Source organism: Pecten maximus, chromosome 9 (genome assembly GCF_902652985.1).
Source record: "Pecten maximus chromosome 9, xPecMax1.1, whole genome shotgun sequence".
NCBI lineage: Eukaryota > Metazoa > Mollusca > Bivalvia > Pectinida > Pectinidae > Pecten > Pecten maximus.
The window spans coordinates 19747846-19774486 of record NC_047023.1 but is presented as its reverse complement, the minus strand read 5'-3'; the positions used below and the strand labels follow the sequence as shown (position 1 = coordinate 19774486).

General features: G+C 39.3%; 1 protein-coding gene across 1 annotated transcript in view; it reads left to right on the top strand.

Annotated features, from left to right (window-relative positions):
- LOC117335127 (proprotein convertase subtilisin/kexin type 4-like) overlaps positions 1-26641 on the top strand; it is a 78803-nt gene that overhangs the window by 31241 nt on the left and 20921 nt on the right. Inside the window, exons 5-9 of the mRNA XM_033895057.1 lie at positions 17083-17159; positions 22310-22398; positions 25323-25495; positions 25876-26088; positions 26317-26417. Of these exons, the coding sequence (XP_033750948.1) occupies positions 17083-17159; positions 22310-22398; positions 25323-25495; positions 25876-26088; positions 26317-26417 (653 nt within the window). The remainder of the gene's footprint in view (positions 1-17082; positions 17160-22309; positions 22399-25322; positions 25496-25875; positions 26089-26316; positions 26418-26641) is intronic.

Genomic DNA, 26641 nt, shown 5'->3' with positions numbered 1-26641 from the left:
TCTAACATACAAGGGTTATATTGTCTGAAGGTGTCTGGTAGTCCAACATACAAGGGTTATATTGTCTGAAGGTGTCTGGTAGTCTAACATACAAGGGTTATATTGTCTGAAGGTGTCTAGTAGTCCAACATACAAGGGTTATATTGTCTGAAGGTGTCTGGTAGTCTAACATACAAGGGTTATATTGTCTGAAGGTGTCTAGTAGTCCAACATACAAGGGATATATTGTCTGAAGGTGTCTGGTAGTCCAACATACAAGGGATGTATTGTCTAAAGGTGTCTGGTAGTCCAACATACAAGGGATGTATTGTCTCAAAGTGTCTGGTAGTCCAACATACAAGGGATGTATTGTCTGAAAGTGTCTGGTAGTTCAACATACAAGGGATGTATTGTCTGAAGGTGTCTGGTAGTCCAACATACAAGGGTTATATTGTCTGAAGGTGTCTGGTAGTCCAACATACAAGGGATATATTGTCTGAAGGTGTCTGGTAGTCCAACATACAAGGGATATATTGTCTGAAGGTGTCTAGTAGTCCAACATACAAGGGATGTTTTGTCTGAAGGTGTGTGGTAGTCCAACATACAAGGGATGTATTGTCTGAAGGTGTCTGGTAGTCCAACATACAAGGGATGTATTGTCTGAAGGTGTCTGGTAGTCCAACATACAAGGGTTATATTGTCTGAAGGTGTCTGGTAGTCCAACATACAAGGGATATATTGTCTGAAGGTGTCTGGTAGTCCAACATACAAGGGATATATTGTCTATAGGTGTCTGGTAGTCCAACACACAAGGGATATATTGTCTGAAGGTGTCTGGTAGTCCAACATACAAGGGATGTATTGTCTGAAAGTGTCCGGTAGTCCAACATACAAGGGATATATTGTCTGAAGGTGTCTGGTAGTCCAACATACAAGGACTGCATTGTCTATAGATGTGTGGTAGTCCAACATACAAGGAATGTATTGTCTGAAAGTGTCTGGTAGTCCAACATACAAGGAATGTATTGTCTGAAAGTGTCTGGTAGTCCAACATACAAGGGATGTATTGTCTGAAAGTGTCTGGTAGTCCAACATACAAGGGATGTATTGTCTGAAAGTGTCTGGTAGTCCAACATACAAGGGATATATTGTCTGAAGGTGTCTGGTAGTCCAACATACAAGGGATATATTGTCTGAAGGTGTCTGGTAGTCCAACATACAAGGGTTATATTGTCTGAAGGTGTCTGGTAGTCCAACATACAAGGGATATACTGTCTGAAGGTGTCTGGTAGTCCAACATACAAGGGATATACTGTCTGAAGGTGTCTGGTAGTCCAACATACAAGGGATGTATTGTCTGAAGGTGTCTGGTAGTCCAACATACAAGGGATGTATTGTCTGAAGGTGTCTGGTAGTCTAACATACAAGGGTTATATTGTCTGAAGGTGTCTGGTAGTCCAACATACAAGGGTTATATTGTCTGAAGGTGTCTGGTAGTCCAACATACAAGGGATGTATTGTCTGAAGGTGTCTGGTAGTCCAACATACAAGGGATATATTGTCTATAGATGTGTGGTAGTCCAACATACAAGGGATATATTGTCTGAAGGTGTCTGGTAGTCCAACATACAAGGGATATATTGTCTGAAGGTGTCTGGTAGTCCAACATACAAGGGATGTATTGTCTGAAGGTGTCTGGTAGTCCAACATACAAGGGTTATATTGTCTGAAGTTGTCTGGTAGTCCAACATACAAGGGATATATTGTCTGAAAGTGTCTGGTAGTCCAACATACAAGGGATGTATTGTCTGAAAGTGTCTGGTAGTCCAACATACAAGGGTTATATTGTCTGAAAGTGTCTGGTAGTCCAACATACAAGGGATATATTGTCTGAAGGTGTCTGGTAGTCCAACATACAAGGACTGCATTGTCTATAGATGTGTGGTAGTCCAACATACAAGGAATGTATTGTCTGAAAGTGTCTGGTAGTCCAACATACAAGGAATATATTGTCTGAAGGTGTCTGGTAGTCCAACATACAAGGGATGTATTGTCTGAAGGTGTCTGGTAGTCCAACATACAAGGGTTATATTGTCTGAAGTTGTCTGGTAGTCCAACATACAAGGGATATATTGTCTGAAAGTGTCTGGTAGTCCAACACACAAGGGATGTATTGTCTGAAAGTGTCTGGTAGTCCAACATACAAGGGTTATATTGTCTGAAAGTGTCTGGTAGTCCAACATACAAGGGATATATTGTCTGAAGGTGTCTGGTAGTCCAACATACAAGGACTGTATTGTCTATAGATGTGTGGTAGTCCAACATACAAGGAATGTATTGTCTGAAAGTGTCTGGTAGTCCAACATACAAGGAATGTATTGTCTGAAAGTGTCTGGTAGTCCAACATACAAGGGATGTATTGTCTGAAAGTGTCTGGTAGTCCAACATACAAGGGATGTATTGTCTGAAAGTGTCTGGTAGTCCAACATACAAGGAATGTATTGTCTGAAAGTGTCTGGTAGTCCAACATACAAGGGATGTATTGTCTGAAAGTGTCTGGTAGTCCAACATACAAGGAATGTATTGTCTGAAAGTGTCTGGTAGTCCAACATACAAGGGTTATATTGTCTGAAGGTGTCTGGTAGTCCAACATACAAGGGTTATATTGTCTGAAGGTGTCTGGTAGTCCAACATACAAGGGATATACTGTCTGAAGGTGTCTGGTAGTCCAACATACAAGGGATATACTGTCTGAAGGTGTCTGGTAGTCCAACATACAAGGGATGTATTGTCTGAAGGTGTCTGGTAGTCCAACATACAAGGGATGTATTGTCTGAAGGTGTCTGGTAGTCTAACATACAAGGGTTATATTGTCTGAAGGTGTCTGGTAGTCCAACATACAAGGGATGTATTGTCTGAAGGTGTCTGGTAGTCCAACATACAAGGGATGTATTGTCTGAAGGTGTCTGGTAGTCCAACATACAAGGGATATATTGTCTATAGATGTGTGGTAGTCCAACATACAAGGGATATATTGTCTGAAGGTGTCTGGTAGTCCAACATACAAGGGATATATTGTCTGAAGGTGTCTGGTAGTCCAACATACAAGGGATGTATTGTCTGAAGGTGTCTGGTAGTCCAACATACAAGGGTTATATTGTCTGAAGGTGTCTGGTAGTCCAACATACAAGGGATATATTGTCTGAAAGTGTCTGGTAGTCCAACACACAAGGGATGTATTGTCTGAAAGTGTCTGGTAGTCCAACATACAAGGGTTATATTGTCTGAAAGTGTCTGGTAGTCCAACATACAAGGGATATATTGTCTGAAGGTGTCTGGTAGTCCAACATACAAGGACTGCATTGTCTATAGATGTGTGGTAGTCCAACATACAAGGAATGTATTGTCTGAAAGTGTCTGGTAGTCCAACATACAAGGAATGTATTGTCTGAAAGTGTCTGGTAGTCCAACATACAAGGGATGTATTGTCTGAAAGTGTCTGGTAGTCCAACATACAAGGGATGTATTGTCTGAAAGTGTCTGGTAGTCCAACATACAAGGAATGTATTGTCTGAAAGTGTCTGGTAGTCCAACATACAAGGAATGTATATTGTCTGAAAGTGTCTGGTAGTCCAACATACAAGGGATGTATTGTCTGAAAGTGTCTGGTAGTCCAACATACTAGGGATATATTGTCTGAAAGTGTCTGGTAGTCCAACATACAAGGAATGTATATTGTCTGAAAGTGTCTGGTAGTCCAACATACAAGGGATATATTGTCTGAAAGTGTCTGGTAGTCCAACATACAAGGGATATATTGTCTGAAGGTGTCTGGTAGTCCAACATACAAGGGATATATTGTCTGAAGGTGTCTGGTAGTCCAACATACAAGGGATATATTGTCTGAAGGTGTCTGGTAGTCCAACATACAAGGAATGTATTGTCTGAAGATGTGTGGTAGTCCAACATACAAGGGTTATATTGTCTGAAGGTGTCTGGTAGTCTAACATACAAGGGATATATTGTCTGAAAGTGTCTGGTAGTCTAACATACAAGGGTTATATTGTCTGAAGGTGTCTGGTAGTCTAACATACAAGGGTTATATTGTCTGAAGGTGTCTAGTAGTCCAACATACAAGGGTTATATTGTCTGAAGGTGTCTGGTAGTCTAACATACAAGGGTTATATTGTCTGAAGGTGTCTAGTAGTCCAACATACAAGGGTTATATTGTCTGAAGGTGTCTGGTAGTCTAACATACAAGGGTTATATTGTCTGAAGGTGTCTAGTAGTCCAACATACAAGGGATATATTGTCTGAAGGTGTCTGGTAGTCCAACATACAAGGGATGTATTGTCTAAAGGTGTCTGGTAGTCCAACATACAAGGGATGTATTGTCTCAAAGTGTCTGGTAGTCCAACATACAAGGGATGTATTGTCTGAAAGTGTCTGGTAGTTCAACATACAAGGGATGTATTGTCTGAAGGTGTCTGGTAGTCCAACATACAAGGGATGTATTGTCTATAGATGTCTGGTAGTCCAACATACAAGGGATATATTGTCTGAAGGTGTCTAGTAGTCCAACATACAAGGGATGTATTGTCTGAAAGTGTCTGGTAGTCCAACATACAAGGGATGTATTGTCTGAAGGTGTCTGGTAGTCCAACATACAAGGGATATATTGTCTGAAGGTGTCTGGTAGTCCAACATACAAGGGATGTATTGTCTGAAGGTGTCTGGTAGTCCAACATACAAGGGTTATATTGTCTGAAGGTGTCTGGTAGTCCAACATACAAGGGATATATTGTCTGAAGGTGTCTGGTAGTCCAACATACAAGGAATGTATTGTCTGAAGGTGTCTGGTAGTCCAACATACAAGGGATGTATTGTCTGAAGGTGTCTGGTAGTCCAACATACAAGGGTTATATTGTCTGAAGGTGTCTGGTAGTCCAACATACAAGGGATATATTGTCTGAAGGTGTCTGGTAGTCCAACATACAAGGGATATATTGTCTGAAGGTGTCTGGTAGTCCAACATACAAGGGATATATTGTCTGAAGGTGTCTGGTAGTCCAACATACAAGGGATATATTGTCTGAAGGTGTCTGGTAGTCCAACATACAAGGAATGTATTGTCTGAAAGTGTCTGGTAGTCCAACATACAAGGGATATATTGTCTGAAGGTGTCTAGTAGTCCAACATACAAGGGTTATATTGTCTGAAGGTGTCTGGTAGTCCAACATACAAGGGATATATTGTCTGAAGGTGTCTAGTAGTCCAACATACAAGGGTTATATTGTCTGAAGGTGTCTGGTAGTCCAACATACAAGGGATATATTGTCTGAAGGTGTCTGGTAGTCCAACATACAAGGGATATATTGTCTGAAGGTGTCTAGTAGTCCAACATACAAGGGATGTTTTGTCTGAAGGTGTGTGGTAGTCCAACATACAAGGGATGTATTGTCTGAAGGTGTCTGGTAGTCCAACATACAAGGGATGTATTGTCTGAAGGTGTCTGGTAGTCCAACATACAAGGGTTATATTGTCTGAAGGTGTCTGGTAGTCCAACATACAAGAAATGTATTGTCTGAAGGTGTCTAGTAGTCCAACATACAAGGAATGTATTGTCTGAAAGTGTCTGGTAGTCCAACATACAAGGGATATATTGTCTATAGGTGTCTGGTAGTCCAACATACAAGGGATATATTGTCTGAAGGTGTCTGGTAGTCCAACATACAAGGGATGTATTGTCTGAAAGTGTCCGGTAGTCCAACATACAAGGAATGTATTGTCTGAAAGTGTCTGGTAGTCCAACATACAAGGGATATATTGTCTGAAGGTGTCTGGTAGTCCAACATACAAGGGATATATTGTCTGAAGGTGTCTGGTAGTCCAACATACAAGGAATGTATTGTCTGAAAGTGTCTAGTAGTCCAACATACAAGGGATATATATTGTCTGAAGGTGTCTGGTAGTCCAACATACAAGGAATGTATTGTCTGAAAGTGTCTGGTAGTCCAACATACAAGGGATGTATTGTCTGAAAGTGTCTGGTAGTCCAACATACAAGGAATGTATTGTCTGAAAGTGTCTAGTAGTCCAACATACAAGGGATATATATTGTCTGAAGGTGTCTGGTAGTCCAACATACAAGGGATATATTGTCTGAAGGTGTCTGGTAGTCCAACATACAAGGGATGTATTGTCTGAAGGTGTCTGGTAGTCCAACATACAAGGGATATATTGTCTGAAGGTGTCTGGTAGTCCAACATACAAGGGATATATTGTCTGAAGGTGTCTGGTAGTCCAACATACAAGGGATATATTGTCTGAAAGTGTCTGGTAGTCCAACATACAAGGGATATATTAATTGTCTGAAAGTGTCTGGTAGTCCAACATACAAGGGATATATTGTCTATAGATGTGTGGTAGTCCAACATACAAGGGATGTATTGTCTGAAGGTGTCTGGTAGTTCAACATACAATGTTTTGTTTGTTTTTGTTTTTGTTTAATGTCCTATTAACAGCCAGGGTCATTTAAGGACGTGCCAGGTTTTGGAGGTGGAGGAAAGCCAGAGTACCCGGAGAAAAACAAGGGATATATATTGTCTGAAGGTGTCTGGTAGTCCAACATACCAGGGTATATATTGTCTTTAGCTGGTATTGTTATGTAAGGCTGAAATATAGTCTGGTATTGTTATGTAAGGCTGAAATATATAGTCTTGTATTGTTATGTAAGGCTGAAATATAGGCTGGTATTGTTATGTAAGGCTGAAAAATATAGTCTTGTATTGTTATGTAAGGCTGAAATATAGGCTGGTATTGTTATGTAAGGCTGAAATATATAGTCTTGTATTGTTATGTAAAGCAGAAATATAGGCTGGTATTGTTATGTAAAGCAGAAATATAGTCTGGTATATATTGTTATGTAAGGCTGAAATATAGGCTGGTATATATATTGTTATGTAAAGCAGAAATATAGGCTGGTATTGTTATGTAAAGCAGAAATATAGGCTGGTATTGTTATGTAAAACAGAAATATAGGCTGGTATTGTTATGTAAAACAGAAATATAGGCTGGTATTGGTATGGAAGGCTGAAATATAGGCTGGTATATATATATTGTTATGTAAAACAGAAATATAGGCTGGTATCGTTATGGTACTGTGTTTTCTGTCGAGTTCCAGATACTATGATATACTTTAAAGTAGCAAGCATGTGGCAGTCACTGAATAATTAAGTACTTGTGTATTGATTATAGAACTGATGTACCAGGTCCTGATTCCAGCCATCAACACATCACTGACGAGGTCTAGTAATTCCATTATCATCTTTTTGTCGTAATTTCCCTATTGGTAGGTCCAAACTGATAGCTTTAGTGGCTCTAGAGCTAGAAAACTTTTACAATTAAAACCCCCCTGATTCAATTCCTCTGACAAGGTAAGGAAGTATAATTGTGAGTCGTCTGAGTAGATGATGGTTCTTTATAATTGTGAGTCGTCTGAGTAGATGATGGTTCTTTATAATTGTGAGTCGTCTGAGTAGATGATGGTTCTGAATAGTTGTGTCGTCTGAGTAGATGATGGTTCTGGATAATTGTGAGTCGTTTGAGTAGATGATGGTTCTGGATAATTGTGAGTCGTCTGAGTAGATGATGGTTTTGGATAATTGTGAGTCGTCTGAGTAGATGATGGTTCTGAATAATTGTGTCGTCTGAGTAGATGATGGTTCATTGTTTATCTCCGACTAAAGACTAAAATCTTATCCAGGATACCATGTCCTATGAGTTGGTGTCTTTATTTGATGTGGGACAAAAGTTGTGTCCATGTCCTATGCAACAGTCAACTATACTGTAGTTTACAAGTCTTAGTTTGTGATTTTCATAGCTCCCTTGGGAGCATACAGCCAGACTGGCCATTTTGGCGCTAACAGACCGACAACATATCTTACACTGCCCTACCACATACTCAATAACAGCTGAGTCAACTAGAACACAACAAAGTAATTAAAGTAATATGATTGTTCAAGGATAAACACAGCTCCCATGCTGGGAATCGAACTATCGACTCTTTAGTCACGTAGCCCTGCATCCTACCATTAGTCTCCGCTGTGCCTCCGTTCATTTTTCAATATGTGACTTTGAAAACTTTAAAAATCAAATTCCTTTTCTCCATGTTGACTATGTAAGGTTAACTTTTGACCAGTATAGACCAGAAGTCAGATTTTGGACCAATACTTGTTAACTTTTGACCAGTATAGACCAGAAGTCAGATTTTGGACCAATACTTTTCTCACTTTGGACTATTCATTTATTTATCTCTCTTCATGAACACCAGTTACAAGGCAACAGCCTAAAATAAATGTTACGTTATACCTCTAAAGAAGTCATTAACTGTCATTAACACAACCCTCTTACCCCTATTTGCTGTATCGTATCACCTGTTTTATCTTGTTGATTATTTGAAATATCAAATTATCTATTGACGTCAGCACAAACTGATGAAATTAACAACAGCATCTCGACTTAAATCCAATTGTTTACCGATCTTGTGATCCATTTATAGCAAGGTTTAGTTGGTGTAGCAGCAGTCGTGTCAAGGTCAAGGTCAAGGATGTCTAGTAACACTGAGTTCTTTGAGATTATTTGTTATAATAAATCTTGTCCTATGTAAAGGGTCTGTAGTGTTCTATGTGAAATTGAGTTAATTATTAAATAGCTTCCTATTGAACATAACATTTTTTATCAGTATGACAAAATATTGATATTTTTAACAAGCACAAGTAAAAAAATATTGTTTTATTCTGTCATACGATTCAAAAATATGTTATACTCATTGGCAAACCATTCAATTATTTTTTATTTCATTTTTTAATGAGGGGAAAAAAGTGAAAAAAATGTATGTATCAAAAACGCAATTTCATCTTTTTCTGCTCTTACCTGGTAAGTTTTGCAGAACTGTTGGCAATAAGTATTTTTTCAAAAACCCAATGTTAATATGAAAAAGCAGTAAGCTAATCATTTATTTTGTCTTCACTTCATTTGCATCTGAACCAAAAAATGGTGGATTTCAATGCAGTGAATAGAAATTAAAGTGCTGTTCTGATGGGCAAAAAAACCTCCAAAAGTTATATCATTACATGATGATATAATATTGTTATATCATCCAAGTGATGATATTATTTTTGTATCAAATTGATAATTTTTATATAACTCATGTTTATGAGAATAAATGTAATAACGGACAAATTTTGACGGTATGTGTTTCTCTACAGAGACACGTACCACATCATATATACTAATGAGGTTGTAATTATATAACTGATTGATGATGCAGCGATTGTGTTATTGAATTAGCCATATCAGTTGATGGAATAGTCCAGTCATCTGTTATTAAATGGTAAACATTGTTTTGAACAATATAGAACAGAGTTGTAGTAGAAAGCCTGCAGTTACACCAGAGTCTCTTCCCCAAATCATCCTCATGCTGTCACGGCTGCTTTACCCTCAAATCATCCTCTGCCAAGGCTGCTTTACCCTCAAATCATCCTCAGCCATGACTGCTTTACCCTCAAATCATCCTCTGCCATGGCTGCTTCACCCTCGATCATCCTCAGCCAAGGCTGCTTCACCCTCGATCATCCTCTGCCACGGCTGCTTTACCCTCAAATCATCCTCAGCCAAGGCTGCTTCACCCTCGATCATCCTCTGCCACGGCTGCTTTACCCTCGATCATCCTCTGCCAAGGCTGCTTTACCCTTAAATCATCCTCATGCTGCCACGGCTGCTTTACCCTCAAATCATCCTCAGCCAAGGCTGCTTTACCCTCAAATCATCCTCACGCTGTCACGGCTGCTTCACCCTCGATCATCCTCAGCCAAGGCTGCTTTACCCTCAAATCATCCTCAGCCAAGGCTGCTTTACCCTCAAATCATCCTCACGCTGCCACGGCTGCTTTACCCTCAAATCATCCTCACGCTGCCACGGCTGCTTTACCCTCAAATCATCCTCAGCCAAGGCTGCTTCACCCTCGATCATCCTCAGCCAAGGCTGCTTTACCCTCAAATCATCCTCAGCCACGGCTGCTTCACCCTCAAATCATCCTCACGCTGCCAAGGCTGCTTTACCCTCAAATCATCCTCAGCCAAGGCTGCTTCACCCTCGATCATCCTCTGCCAAGGCTGCTTTACCCTTAAATCATCCTCATGCTGCCACGGCTGCTTTACCCTCAAATCATCCTCAGCCAAGGCTGCTTTACCCTCAAATCATCCTCACGCTGCCACGGCTGCTTTACCCTCAAATCATCCTCATGCTGCCAAGGCTGCTTCACCCTCAAATCATCCTCACGCTGCCACGGCTGCTTTACCCTCAAATCATCCTCAGCCAAGGCTGCTTCACCCTCGATCATCCTCTGCCAAGGCTGCTTCACCCTCAAATCATCCTCACGCTGCCACGGCTGCTTCACCCTCAAATCATCCTCAGCCAAGGCTGCTTCACCCTCAAATCATCCTCACGCTGCCACGGCTGCTTCACCCTCAAATCATCCTCAGCCATGACTGCTTCACCCTCAAATCATCCTCAGCCAAGGCTGCTTCACCCTCAAATCATCCTCAGCCAAGGCTGCTTTACCCTCAAATCATCCTCAGCCACGGCTGCTTTACCCTCAAATCATCCTCAGCCAAGGCTGCTTCACCCTCAAATCATCCTCTGCCACGGCTGCTTCACCCTCGATCATCCTCAGCCAAGGCTGCTTCACCCTCAAATCATCCTCAGCCAAGGCTGCTTCACCCTCGATCATCCTCAGCCAAGGCTGCTTCACCCTCAAATCATCCTCACGCTGCCACGGCTGCTTCACCCTCAAATCATCCTCAGCCAAGGCTGCTTCACCCTCAAATCATCCTCACGCTGCCACGGCTGCTTCACCCTCAAATCATCCTCAGCCATGACTGCTTCACCCTCAAATCATCCTCAGCCAAGGCTGCTTCACCCTCAAATCATCCTCAGCCAAGGCTGCTTTACCCTCAAATCATCCTCAGCCACGGCTGCTTTACCCTCAAATCATCCTCAGCCAAGGCTGCTTCACCCTCAAATCATCCTCTGCCACGGCTGCTTCACCCTCGATCATCCTCAGCCAAGGCTGCTTCACCCTCAAATCATCCTCACGCTGCCACGGCTGCTTCACCCTCAAATCATCCTCAGCCAAGGCTGCTTCACCCTCAAATCATCCTCACGCTGCCACGGCTGCTTCACCCTCAAATCATCCTCACGCTGCCACGGCTGCTTCACCCTCAAATCATCCTCAGCCAAGGCTGCTTCACCCTCAAATCATCCTCACGCTGCCACGGCTGCTTCACCCTCAAATCATCCTCAGCCAAGGCTGCTTCACCCTCGATCATCCTCAGCCAAGGCTGCTTCACCCTCGATCATCCTCAGCCAAGGCTGCTTCACCCTTAAATCATCCTCAGCCATGACTGTTTTTTCCTCAAATCATCCTCAGCCACAGCTGTTTCACCCTCAATCATCCTCAGCCACAGCTGTTTCACCCTCAATCATCCTCAGCCACGACTGTTTCTTCCTCAAATCATCTCAGCCACGGCTGCCTCAATGAAACACAGTACTAGTACTGTATTTTATCAGTGACCCAAGGCTTCAACTTTTATTCAAATTTATGCAGAGTAAATTAGGTCCTTAGAGTTGTATGTCAGGTCTAATCAGATTGTTACACATGTACAAAATGTCTCCTGGTGCCCATTTTAGACTGAACTATAAAAACAGTGGCATTAGTGATGTGCTACAGAGGTCCGTTGGGAGAGGTGTTGACAAGATACTACAATTACAGGGCTGTTTTCCTGGAAAGTCTGCTATCAAGTCAGTGTACTTGACAATTTTCCAGCTCACCATCAGGCTATTTAAATCACAAGTGGTCCATTGTCTATCTCTCCTTAAGTTTAATCAATTCTTAGTATATTGCTATTTCTCAGAAAGTCCTTTTTTGATCTTTGTCAAATTTCATGTATTGGTTCCCCTTGCTCTTTTGTTTTGTATATCAAATTTTAAGACTATAATACTGATGTGTTAAACGAAATGGCCAATATGCATCATTGAATTTTATAATTGAAGATTGTTTTCACTATTCTTATACAGTTGTCAAATTTTATTTTTCAGTTCACATATTTGTCCTTAGTTCAATTTTAAGAATAAAAGAAATTGACAACATGTGGCCTATGATCTTGGATTTTTGCAGTTGGAATTTGCTATCACTATTTCTTATTAAGCACTTATTCATATTTCTCATTCTCATGGATTAGTTCCATGTGGTCCTTAGTTGTGTAATGTTTAGAGACTGATTAGATAAACAAAATAGCAGATATGCAGCAATCTTTGATTTTGATAGATTATTTGATGGCTATTTTCTATACTGTGTGTCAGGGTTTTTCCTGATATGTCCAGTATTTCATTTCTTTAACTATGGCAACATTGATATATCTTTCATATAAAAATCCAATTTCCTTAGAGACTGGAATTACCAATTTAGTGATGAGTAAGGATTAGTACCAGGTGAAATGGGTCATTGTATTGTTTTGATGTGTCACACAGATGAAGCCTTTGGGTCAATCATTCTAGTAGACGTGGTAGGTCATTCTCTTTGACGACTTTATTAGGATCTCTGCCATGATATGTGCTAAGCATGCCTGGTCATATCCTGTCAGATCTGTCATCATTACTACTGACAGGTATAGTAAGTTTATAACAGAATACTCATCTCCAGGAAGTGATGATGCATGATGGGAACTTGGCAATTATATTTTCACTGGAAAAAATTAATATCAGAACTTCTAGATCAGCTCTATGTTGCTAATTGTTGAATAAATTAACATTGAAAAAATTCTGGGACAAGGAAAAAGGGTGCTGTATCAATACAGTTTGTTTTGTATCAATTCTTCACTATTTTCAGTGGAATGAATTATCACTGAACATGCTCAGGTAAAAAAGTATGTTTAGGATGGGAGACATATATACATGTACATTGATCGGTGACATTAGGACAGTAAATAAACAATGTATGTCTACTGTATGACAGTCATTAGTACGTAATGAAATAGTGAAGGATGAGGTTCCTAATTGGACATTTTGTTGCAAGACCGCATGACATTTATCCTTGTCCGTATCATCAGTTTCCTTTTAGCAAACATCGCCATGATAAACAAGTCCAAGATATTGTCTTGTGTCTATCCGTACAAGACTGATGTCGATAATTCACGGCTCTATCCAGCAAACCAAATTAAGATGCATACTGAACGAGTTTTGTTAGCCTGACTTAACACAATAAGGATAAGCCACGCTGACCCACTACTTTTACTCTACTTCACTAATTTCCTTGAGATTTTCCATATCTCAACCCAGACTCTCTATCACAAACTGTGGCACTTTGTTAATTGCATATGTGGGAGAACAGATTAAAACACATTTCTGATGATTATCTGGGCTGGAATCGAACCTGGGTCTCCCGCATTATAACCCTGTACTAGCCATATCAGCTCAATCCTTTTATACTTTGAAGATTGCCTTAATACGCCATGTCTTTTACTGAACATGAATTGACATTTCAATTATAGATATGTTCGGTACAATAATCTGCCAATTAGAGTTTCAACCAAAGCTAATAAAATGTAAAATTCTTTATGCTTGTTTCATCATCATTCTCAAAAGAAAAGGAAAGTCACGTAAGATCACATTTATATAGAGATATCTCAAATATGTCTATAATCATATTTTTAGAGAAAGAAATCTTTGAAGATTCAGTTTACGATTTTTATAAAGGGTTGCTACTTTATATTTCGATTAATGATAGATTTAAGGTAATAGACTCTACCTGATGTGTTTAGATAGGGATACATTTGTGCTATAGCCAGTCCTCTTTCCCCGAACATCTTATATATAAGGTTACAGGAATATAAGGTACATCGAACATACCACACAGTGTTGAACTCAGGGCTTCTGTCAGTCAGATGGGTCTATACACATACTATAGCTGTCATATATAGCTGGCTGGTCTGGCTTCTGTTCTCGTTATGTAACCAACCCTCATTCTTCATTACACAACACTCATCAATAAATGACCATAGCTGTTGTTAAAATATAAACATCATTTGTTTTACTTACAACAATTGTAAAACAAGTTACCCGGTTATGCCAAATTATAATTAATCACTCATGTTGGCAAGAAACGCACAATGAATCTCAATGGGAAGAAACCAGAGAGACCAAATTTTAACCCACATGGTCAGGCAGCTGGTGACCCCAATACCTTTTAACGTCTGGTTTGGGGAATCGAACCCACGTCCCCAAGGTGAAAGGCAAGTGTGTTACCACTGTGCCACCTGACCATCAAAGCTGTTGATAGAACATGCTAAACTAATAAATTAAATACCAATTAAAAATCAGGATCTTTTTTAATTACTTGTCCCAATCTAGTGACAGAATTACCAAAAGTGTGTTTGTGAAGCATTTTAAGTGTCAACACTGAAGATGATAGGGGACACTATCAAGGATTGGACTTCACTGTGTTGTGTGACAGTTCCTGGGGCTAGGTTCATTAGGCAGTAGATATAACTGGATCCCGCTGGCTCAGCTCTCTCTCTGTTGGACACCGACAAGTCATTAGAGGCTCCTCTGGAGGCATTAAAACTTACAAAACAAGTCCTTATTGTAGCTAATGGATAATAAAATAACTGGTTTTGTTGCTATTTTTAATGTTAATTGGCAAAAATATTTAATTGGCAATGATTTTTGATGTGTTCATACAAAACATTGTTATCTCTCATTACACAGGAACATCACAACAACTGATATGGAATATGTTTTGCATACGATCTAATGTTACAGAACACTGTTTAGATGTCAGAATGAAATGACCTGTCAGAAAACTATATTTCTGTTCCAGTAATGGCAGCAATATTTTCTCTAGCTATATTAAAGTTTCCTATACGGATCAATATCTCTCCTATGAAACTTGTTTCCTAGGACAATATTTCTAAATACATATAGCTTTGATACCGGATTTCTGATTTATGGTAGGCTTCCCTCCAACTCTGCTACAGTTTGTGAGCATTGATCTTTACCGGCTATGGCCCTAATAGGGGAAACATATTCGCACTGATAAGAATTCGTAATGTGATAATTGTGGTTTGGGACTGCAACTAGACACACTTTGATTTGGAAATCATGCTTTTATGACTTCAGGTTTCTATTTCCAGAAATGTCTGGAGGAAAATGAAACCTATTTAAGTCTGATTCCGTCATTGTTTTCTGTTCCGGAAATGAAGTCCTGCATTAATGTCTCCGTAGACCTGTTAGTACCGACACGTCTCCGTAGACCTGTTAGTACCGACACCCGTATTACAGTGGTCTACGCTTAGCTGTTCAACAGGGCATCCGTTAGAATTAGATTAGAAAGATCTACACTTCTTTTGTCTGTTTTCTGGTGATTGCATCATTTCAAATCGGCATACAATGACATAGATACATACAAATGTATATGTATCGTATGATTATGTACACGTAGCGTGCATGTCATACATTTGTCAAGGAGAGAACTGATAATAGGCCTAGCATCTTTTCATTACCATTCATATAGGATCCAGAATAAAGTTTGTTGAAATGAAATGAAGTCAAATGAAATTAAATGTCACTGTGGCACATAAGTCTAGAGATGGATCATGACTTGACACGAATATTTTTTTACACACGAACTCCCCTTTGGAGATACAACTAAAACTTGGAAACAAATACAGGATTATCTACACCATACCAACATATCATCCAGGGTTGGCTTGAAAGGTCAACACCGTTCTGTAGTAAAGCAGATGTCTGTAGATGATACTCTGTCAGCCCTTAGGATTAATTCCAGAGTCATCCCTGTAAAAATCATTTGTTGCATAATAAAGTGAAAATAAAGTTATCTGCCAGAAAATAATTAGCTTTGATGGCAATTTTCTCTTTCTAAATCTAATTAGATAAAAAGGAGAGATTATTTTTTTAAATTGACAAGTCACCATTAGTAATCCATACCCCCTAGACAGACAATCTGAATCTCAATGATGGTGTAATGGGTGGTGTACGGGCTCCTGTGAAGCTATATGTAGGATGCTGACAGTTGTGTGGCGGGCAGTATTTCTGTTTGATTAAGGAGATGGAGGCTCACTTCCTGTTTCCTGGAGACATCCTCTATCCCATCGTCTCCTGATATCTCGTATTACCATCCTTACAGCCATGTTGACGTTCTCTATTGCAGTGTAACTCACTTTATTGCCAGCCTCTTTTTAATCTCTTAAATGTTTTGTAGATGAGTTTTAAGGATTTTATAAACAAATTAAAGCCATTCCTAGTTTAATTTTGATTACTCTGACCCATTGAATGTTGTAAACGGTAATTTTATAAACATTAAAGGTTTTCTTCCCAGACGACTTTATAACGGTACTTATATTCAATGACCTAAGTGACCTTGATTATTTCAATGATTTTTAACTTGCTTCTATTAATAATGACGTTTTTACAAAATTCCTTTTTTAAATTACATCAGTCAATATCTGTATGTCTTATTGTTTAGATATGACTCCTAACGATTACTGTATGGTGCTTTATAATGATAAAATATAATCATTTTATTTATCAGTATCGGGCTGTAAAAGTGAGACTTTGCGAATTATATATTAAGAACATAGTCCACAGAAATGCTACTGAATCGTTTCTGTTAATTATAAAGTGTACAATTAACACAGAAAGTCCAATACTAGTAGCAGTGCTGCTTAACTATTTGTAAACAATGTTTTCAAGGTCAATTTCAAGGTTAAGTGGACCTAGAAATAACATTTCCACTGCAGGAAACGTCCTGATTAAGCCCAAACTCTCAGATTATAGTTACATCTGGGGCCAGATACATTCCAGTATGGATAAACAGTTGGAACAAGTAGGGAGGTCATTATATATCACCATTCCAACATGATAAAAGATGAGGACTCTCATGTCAGGGTGTCCTTACTGTCGCCAAATTTAGGCTATTCTGTCGCCAAGTGTGCTTTGTCAAAGATAACCTTTTTCTACTTACAGGATCCGTATGCCAGTACAGACATCAACAGCCATGACTCCGACCCCATGCCAAGATACGACTTCAGCAATGAAAACAGGTATGCTCAACTTCACGTAGACAAGGAGTAATTGTTGTTTTGGTTGAAAGTTTGTTTCCCTTGATATGTACCACAGGAAACAAGTTTTGCATGTAAATAAATAACATTTGATAAAGTTGATATCTACAATATTTTTGACTAAAAATGACATATCAATCATCATGACTTGTTTACTGTCAGGTACTGACGTTTGTGTTTTTGTGCCCCCTGATATTATATGGGGGTCCCCAATAGGAGGTATAATTTTACCTATGTCCCTCCATTGTTTCCTGTTGCATCACGTCCTATTCGGAATCAGTGACATATATTGAGAACCTCTCACCATATTTGTTTCAAATTTACAACATACATGTAATATCATCATAACTTATATGACTTCTTTATCTTCTCACATTTTGGTTGTCAAGGTAAAACCTTGTCACATTTTGGTTGTCAAGGATAAAGGGTCAAAGGTCACGGTATGATGGAGGGTGTTAAGGATAGTGCTACCAGTGTCTGCTCTTCCCGTTCTGTTCTGAATCAATAACAAATCTTATCTAATGATAAATCCCATAACAGATTTGGTTAATACCACCACCATCATGACAAAACATCACGTTTTATACCTGATCTTATTCTGGTGGTCGTCGGTCAAAGCTAAAGGTTCACAGACCACATCGATCTGACCTCTCATGCAATAACAAGCTTGTGTAATAGACATCTCAGGAAACAGATCAGGTTTATATTCACACGTTAGTATCATAACAGCAAGATTAACACCTGATCACATTCTCAGATAGCATCAGCTAAAGGTGACGCTAACTAATAAAATGTCCTCAAAGTAGGGCAAGTTCCATCAGCATAGCTCCATACCAGAGCTATGGGTGAGGATTGTTAGATCACACCAGTTCTATGCTGGAGATATGGGTGAAGGTTGTTATATCACACCAGTTCTATACTAGAGCTATGGGTGAGGATTGTTATATCACACCAGTTCTATACTAGAGCTATGGGTGAGGATTGTTATATCACACCAGTTCTATACTGGAGCTATGGGTGAGGATTGTTAGATCACACCAGTTCTATACTGGAGCTATGGGTGAGGGTTGTTATATCACACCAGTTCTATACTGGAGCTATGGGTGAGGGTTGTTACATCACACCAAATCTATACTGGAGCTATGGGTGAGAGTTGTTATATCACACCAGTTCTATACTAGAGCTATGGGTGAGGGTTGTTATATCACACCAGTTCTATACTGGAGCTATGGGTGAGGGTTGTTATATCACACCAGTTCTATACTGGAGCTATGGGTGAGGGTTGTTATATCACACCAGTTCTATACTGGAGCTATGGGTGAGGGTTGTTATATCACCCCAGTTCTATACTGGAGCTATGGGTGAGGGTTGTTATATCACACCAGTTCTATACTGGAGCTATGGGTGAGAGTTGTTAGATCACACCAAATCTATACTGGAGCTATGGGTGAGGGTTGTTATATCACACCAGTTCTATACTGGAGCTATGGGTGAGGGTTGTTATATTACACCAGTTCTATACTGGAGCTATGGGTGAGGGTTGTTACATCACACCAAATCTATACTGGAGCTATGGGTGAGGGTTGTTATATCACCCCAGTTCTATACTGGAGCTATGGGTGAGAGTTGTTATATCACCCCAGTTCTATACTGGAGCTATGGGTGAGGGTTGTTATATTACACCAGTTCTATACTGGAGCTATGGGTGAGGGTTGTTACATCACACCAAATCTATACTGGAGCTATGGGTGAGGGTTGTTATATCACACCAGTTCTATACTGGAGCTATGGGCGAGGGTTGTTATGTCACACCAGTTCCATACTGGAGCTATGGGTGAGGGTTGTTATATCACACCAGTTCTATACTGGAGCTATGGGTGAGGATTGTTAGATCACACCAGTTCCATACTGGAGCTATGGGTGAGGGTTGTTATATCACACCAGTTCTATACTGGAGCTATGGGTGAGGGTTGTTACATCACACCAAATCTATACTGGAGCTATGGGTGAGGGTTGTTATATCACACCAGTTCCATACTGGAGCTATGGGTGAGGGTTGTTATATCACACCAGTTCTATACTGGAGCTATGGGTGAGAGTTGTTATATCACCCCAGTTCTATACTGGAGCTATGGGTGAGGGTTGTTATATCACACCAGTTCTATACTGGAGCTATGGGTGAGGGTTGTTATATCACACCAGTTCTATACTGGAGCTATGGGTGAGGGTTGTTATATTACACCAGTTCTATACTGGAGCTATGGGTGAGGGTTGTAAGATCACCCCAGTTCTATACTGGAGCTATGGGTGAGGGTTGTTATATCACACCAGTTCTATACTGGAGCTATGGGTGAGGGTTGTTATATCACACCTGTTCTATACTGGAGCTATGGGTGAGAGTTGTTATATCACACCAGTTCTATACTGGAGCTATGGGTGAGGGTTGTTATATCACACCAGTTCTATACTGGAGCTATGGGTGAGGGTTGTTATATCACACCTGTTCTATACTGGAGCTATGGGTGAGGGTTGTTATATCACACCAGTTCTATACTGGAGCTATGGGCGAGGGTTGTTATATCACACCAGTTCTATACTGGAGCTATGGGTGAGAGTTGTTATATCACACCAGTTCTATACTGGAGCTATGGGTGAGAGTTGTTATATCACACCAGTTCTATACTGGAGCTATGGGTGAGGGTTGTTACATCACACCAAATCTATACTGGAGCTATGGGTGAGGGTTGTTACATCACACCAAATCTATACTGGAGCTATGGGTGAGGGTTGTTATATCACCCCAGTTCTATACTGGAGCTATGGGTGAGGGTTGTTATATCACACCAGTTCTGTACTGGAGCTATGGGTGAGGGTTGTTATATCACACCAGTTCTATACTGGAGCTATGGGTGAGGGTTGTTATATCACACCAGTTCTATACTGGAGCTATGGGTGAGAGTTGTTATATCACACCAGTTCTGTACTGGAGCTATGGGTGAGGGTTGTTATATCACACCAGTTCTATACTGGAGCTATGGGTGAGGGTTGTTATATCACACCAGTTCCATACCAGAGCTATGGGTGAGGGTTGTTATATCACCCCAGTTCTATACTGGAGCTATGGGTGAGGGTTGTAAGATCACCCCAGTTCTATACTGGAGCTATGGGCGAGGGTTGTTATATCACACCAGTTCTATACTGGAGCTATGGGTGAGGGTTGTTATATCACCCCAGTTCTATACTGGAGCTAGGGGTGAGGGTTGTTATATCACCCCAGTTCTATACTGGAGCTATGGGTGAGGGTTGTTACATAACACCAAATCTATACTGGAGCTATGGGTGAGGGTTGTTACATCACACCAAATCTATACTGGAGCTATGGGTGAGGGTTGTTATATCACCCCAGTTCTATACTGGAGCTATGGGTGAGGATTGTTATATCACCCCAGTTCTATACTGGAGCTATGGGTGAGGGTTGTTATATCACACCAGTTCTATACTGGAGCTATGGGTGAGAGTTGTCATATCACACCAGTTCTATACTGGAGATATGGGTGAGGGTTGTCATATCACACCAGTTCTATACTGGAGCTATGGGTGAGGGTTGTTATATCACACCAGTTCTATACTGGAGCTATGGGTGAGGGTTGTTATATCACACCAGTTCTATACTGGAGCTATGGGTGAGGGTTGTCATATCACACCAGTTCTATACTGGAGCTATGGGCGAGGGTTGTTATATCACACCAGTTCTATACTGGAGCTATGGGTGAGGGTTGTTATCTCACACCAGTTCTATACTGGAGCTATGGGTGAGGGTTGTTATCTCACACCAGTTCTATACTGGAGCTATGGGCGAGGGTTGTTATATCACACCTGTTCTATACTGGAGCTATGGGTGAGGGTTGTTATATCACACCAGTTCCATACTGGAGCTATGGGTGAGGGTTGTTATATCACACCAGTTCTATACTGGAGCTATGTGTGAGGGTTGTTATATCACACCAGTTCCATACTGGAGCTATGGGTGAGGGTTGTTACATCACACCAAATCTATACTGGAGCTATGGGTGAGGGTTGTTATATCACACCAGTTCTATACTGGAGCTATGGGTGAGAGTTGTTATATCACACCAGTTCTATACTGGAGCTATGGGTGAGGGTTGTTATATCACACCAGTTCCATACTGGAGCTATGGGTGAGGGTTGTTATATCACACCAGTTCTATATTGGAGCTATGGGTGAGGGTTGTTATATCACACCAGTTCTATACTGGAGCTATGGGTGAGGGTTGTTAGATCACACCAGTTCCATACTGGAGCTATGGGTGAGGGTTGTTATATCACACCAGTTCTATACTGGAGCTATGGGTGAGGGTTGTTACATCACACCAGTTCTATACTGGAGCTATGGGTGAGGGTTGTTATATCACACCAGTTCTATACTGGAGCTATGGGTGAGGGTTGTCATATCACACCAGTTCTATACTGGAGCTATGGGTGAGGGTTGTTACATCACACCAAATCTATACTGGAGCTATGGGTGAGGGTTGTTATATCACACCAGTTCTATACTGGAGCTATGGGTGAGGGTTGTTATATTACACCAGTTCTATACTGGAGCTATGGGTGAGGGTTGTTATATCACACCAGTTCTATACTGGAGCTATGGGTGAGGGTTGTTATATCACACCAGTTCTATACTGGAGCTATGGGTGAGAGTTGCCGTATTATTGCTGAAGAAGATGTAATTGTATATCACTTTGGATCTTTTGGAGTATCAACCGAAATCTTATTTTGTTGTGTATACTTGACATATATTTATAGGAGAAAAACATATCTCACTAACATGTCTGGTTGTATGACGTCAAAAACCATAATAAAAATATATCATTATAATATCCGGCAAGTTACTACCACATTGTCAGATTCAGGTCAATATAGTTCTTTTTACTTTATAAAACCCAAACATATGAAAAATATTTTTTATAATTCTTTTTCAAGTGCTTTAAGTAATGAAGGTCTAAAGTTTGAAGGATATGACAAGCCACTTCAATATAGAAAACAGGATGTGAGGCTTTGGTTTATCCTTTGTACCACTATAATTGAATTTTTTTTTTTTATTATTGCAGACACGGAACTCGGTGTGCAGGAGAGGTAGCTGCCAAGGCCAATAACTCTAACTGTATAGTTGGAGTAGCGTACAACTCTGGCATTGGAGGTGATAACTTATAGTTCATAACACAGATGATTGATGATAGACCTCAAATTAATTTCTGATGCAGTTTCATGTCTCTTAGGACATGTCTAGAATGAAAATATGACAGTTTCCAATGTATGACTATGTGTTTTTAACACTACAGAGAAGTTTTAGGATCATGTATAGCACAGTCATAAATTCATGTGAGGTCTTTCTTTGGTAGAATCTTTTAAGAATAGTCCATTGCCTAATGATCTAATGTTGTACATCATCTTTTAAGAAAGAACAATGATTACAAACTCAACGATTTTCCGGACGTTGATTCAAAACCTGTCATGTTTATATACATTCTCCCATTTTATATAGGATCCTGTTTGTAATTTGCGATGTTACTCACCATTGTTAGATTTATAAGTACTCCATCCTTCAACTTACCAGTTCAGTGACCTCCAGCTATGTCCGCTTAAGGAAGCTAGCTTGGTCGTCACACTCTTTGTTGAAAACATTTCTACATCAATATAGAGTTTAAATCTGGTTAGACATTTTGTAATCAGTACACCGTACCCACAAATAAGTCCCCTTCTTTGTAGAATCATACAATCTTAAAATAGTAAGCTAAATGTGCAGGTTCCTCAAACTTAAGTACGAAACATTTATACTGGGGGAGAGGGCTTGTTTGAGGATCAATACAAAACTAAACATTTACACTTGGGGAGGGGCTTATTTGAGGATAAATATGGTACCAAACTTTTAACACCAAGGCTTATTTGAGGATACATATGTACTTAACTTTAACACTAAGGGATGGGGCTTATTTGAGGATAAATACAATACTAAAGTAACATTTACACTAGGGGAGGGGGCTTATTTGAGGATAAATATGACACTGAACTTTTTTAACACCAGAGGAGGGGGCTTATTTGAAAAAAAAAATATGGTACTTAAATTTAACACTACAGGAAGGGGCTTGTTTGAGGATAAATACAATACTAAACCATTTACATTAAGGGAGGAGGCTTGTTTGAGGATAAATACGGTATTACAATATACAGTTCCCATCTGATCAGTGACATAGTTACCATAATGGCACTGCCCTTAGCTGTCCTTAGAAACCTTTAAACTTATAATTATCTGATATTTACATTGTAACACCTATACTCATCTACATAAAATTTACATATTAAAGAGTCTTGTTTCTATAATTGTCATTTGTGTCTCCAATTAGAGAGGTGACTCAGGTACAAAACCTTGTATCTCACCTTTGTCAATCTCTACTCTAACACAGGTCACTGTGCTGATTTAGGGACACCCCTTATACACTGAAAGTGTTCGTGATGATGTCATTTATTTATCTGTATATGTTCTGGGCTGTTGTTATTCTCTCCCCTCCTCACCTTTCAGTGTGGAGATATTTGGCGGTATTTGATTAATATTAAATTGTTACATCTATCCATTCATGTTGATGAGGTCAATGATATTAAATTGTTACATCTATCCATTCATGTTGATGAGGTCAATGAAAACAGTACGTTTAGTTTTAGACTTTAAACCATGTCTCAGCAGGAAGGAATATATATTATATAGGCGTGTGTATGTTATATAGGTAATCGTATATTATATAGGCGTGTGTATGTTATATAGGTAATCGTATATTATATAGGCGTGTGTATGTTATATAGGTAATCGTATATTATATAGGCGTGTGTATGTTATATAGGTAATCGTATATTTTATAGGCGTGTGTATGTTATATAGGTATTCGTATATTTCATAGGGATATGTATGTTATATAGGTATTCATATATTTTATAGGCATACGTATGTTATATAGGTAATCGTATATTATATAGGCGTGTGTATGTTATATAGGTAATCGTATATTATATAGGCGTACATATGTTAAATAGGTATCGTATATTATATAGGTGTACGTATGTTATATAGGTAATCGTATATTATATAGGCGTGTTATTTATATAGGTAATGTGATTTTATATAGCGTTGTAGTATATGTATCGTTATTTAATAGTACGAGTCGAGACGATAATGGATGTTAATTGAAACGATCACATTGTACATCGTAGTGCCAACCCATGCGTGTGTGACCGATATCGGACCCACAGACTTGGAGTGACAAGTAGAAAACGATGAAGTATATGCAAATATTTGTACATTTACAAAGAATAACAACCCATTTATTTCGTATTTACTCTTATATTTTAAATAATGTTTTTTTTTATTATAGTTTTAATGCAAATAGCGTAAACAATCATATAGCGCCCATTTTGAGTACCTACCTGACGATCTACATAGTGTATAAGAGGGGCCAAAACCCAACTCCGCCTATACGAATACTCCGGTTATTTGCATATTTTGTCATGGAAAAAGGGCTATGCAAATAAGGGGGTTGCTCTGTATAGGTATTCGTATATTTTATAGGCATACGTACGTATGTTATATAGGTATTCGTATATTTTATAGGCATACGTACGTATGTTATATAGGTATTCGTATATTTCATAGGCATATGTATGTTATATAGGTATTCATATATTTCATAGGCATACATACGTATGTTATATAGGTATTCGTATATTTCATAGGCATATGTATGTTATATAGGTATTCATATATTTTATAGGCATGCATACGTATGTTATATAGGTATTTGTATATTTTATAGGCATATGTACATATGTTATATAGGTATTCGTATTTTTTATAGGCATACGTACGTATGTTATATAGGTATTCGTATATTTCATAGGCATATGTATGTCATATAGGTATTTGTATATTTCATAGGCGTACCTATGTTATATAAGTAATCTTATATTTTATAGGCATACATATTTTATATGGGTTATTGTATATTTTATAGGTATACGTATGTTATATAGGTAATCGTATATTGTTATATACATGTATATATTTTATATATATAGGCGTACGTATGCTGGATGGCAAGGTGTACGACAAGGTGGAGGCGGACTCCCTCAGTCACAACCATACCCATGTAGATATCTACTCGGCGAGTTGGGGGCCAGACGATGATGGTCGCGTGGTCGATGGACCCGGGCCTCTTGCCAAGAAGTCCTTTGAAGAGGGCATAAAAAGTGTAAGTAGGCAAACCAAACATGATTAGACATTCATCTTGGCTGAATTCATTTACTTACTTCACTGAGATGGGTGTTAACTAAGTATGTGAGATTTGTTAAAGAAATATAACACAGTTAGAAATGTTATACATTGTAGCTGTTTTCATTAATTAATTATTTAATATAACAGATTTTTTTCAAAACCTTGAATATTTAATATCTGCTCTATTACAATATGTACATTGAATTTGTTGTGTGAAGCAGGATTGATAAGATTTATTGTCTCCTGGCCACTGTCTGTATATATATTTACACTGTGAGATTTACTGTCTACTGTACCCTCTATATATATTTACACTGTAAGTGAGATTTACCGTCTATATATATATTTATTCCATAGGGAAGAGGCAAGAAAGGCAACATTTTTATGTGGGCATCCGGTAATGGTGGACGAGCAGAGGACAGCTGTAGTTGTGATGGCTACACAAACAGTATATATACCCTGTCCATTAGCAGTACCTCCCAAAATGGTGGCAAGCCCTGGTACCTAGAGGAATGCTCTTCCACCCTAGCTACGACCTATAGTAGTGGGGCCCCTGATGAACGACAGATCGTAAGTCACCTGACCCTACTCAGTTATCTGTCTCACAGAGTAGTGGTATTACACTGTGTTCTCATATGTCACATGTCTTAACTGTGTACTATCATTTCCTCAGCCAACATCCCAACTATTTCAATGCTATTTCAGTTTTGGCATGTTTTCACTGGATGTAAATTTTCGTAGCCGATAATTATAAATTGGTTTTAGATCTGAACTAATATTTTCTATGGTACATTATAGATAACCACCGATCTCCGCAAAAGCTGTACGGAGACTCACACAGGGACGTCAGCCTCCGCCCCTCTGGCTGCTGGTCTGGTCGCTCTGGCCCTGGAGGCCAAGTAAGTAGTAGGAATTATATTTATAATCTCTAATCGGTGGACTTTGGAGTAGGTAGAATCTCTTTACAATAAGAAATCCCATTGTCATGTTTGTGAATAACATCTGCTAGACTTTTATCATTCATTGGGTTTCCTGCTGTTAAGATACATTGTGGCTATCTCACAGTAAAATCATACATTAATTGCAATTTTGCGAATAAATATGATGTTTTAAAAAATAAAAG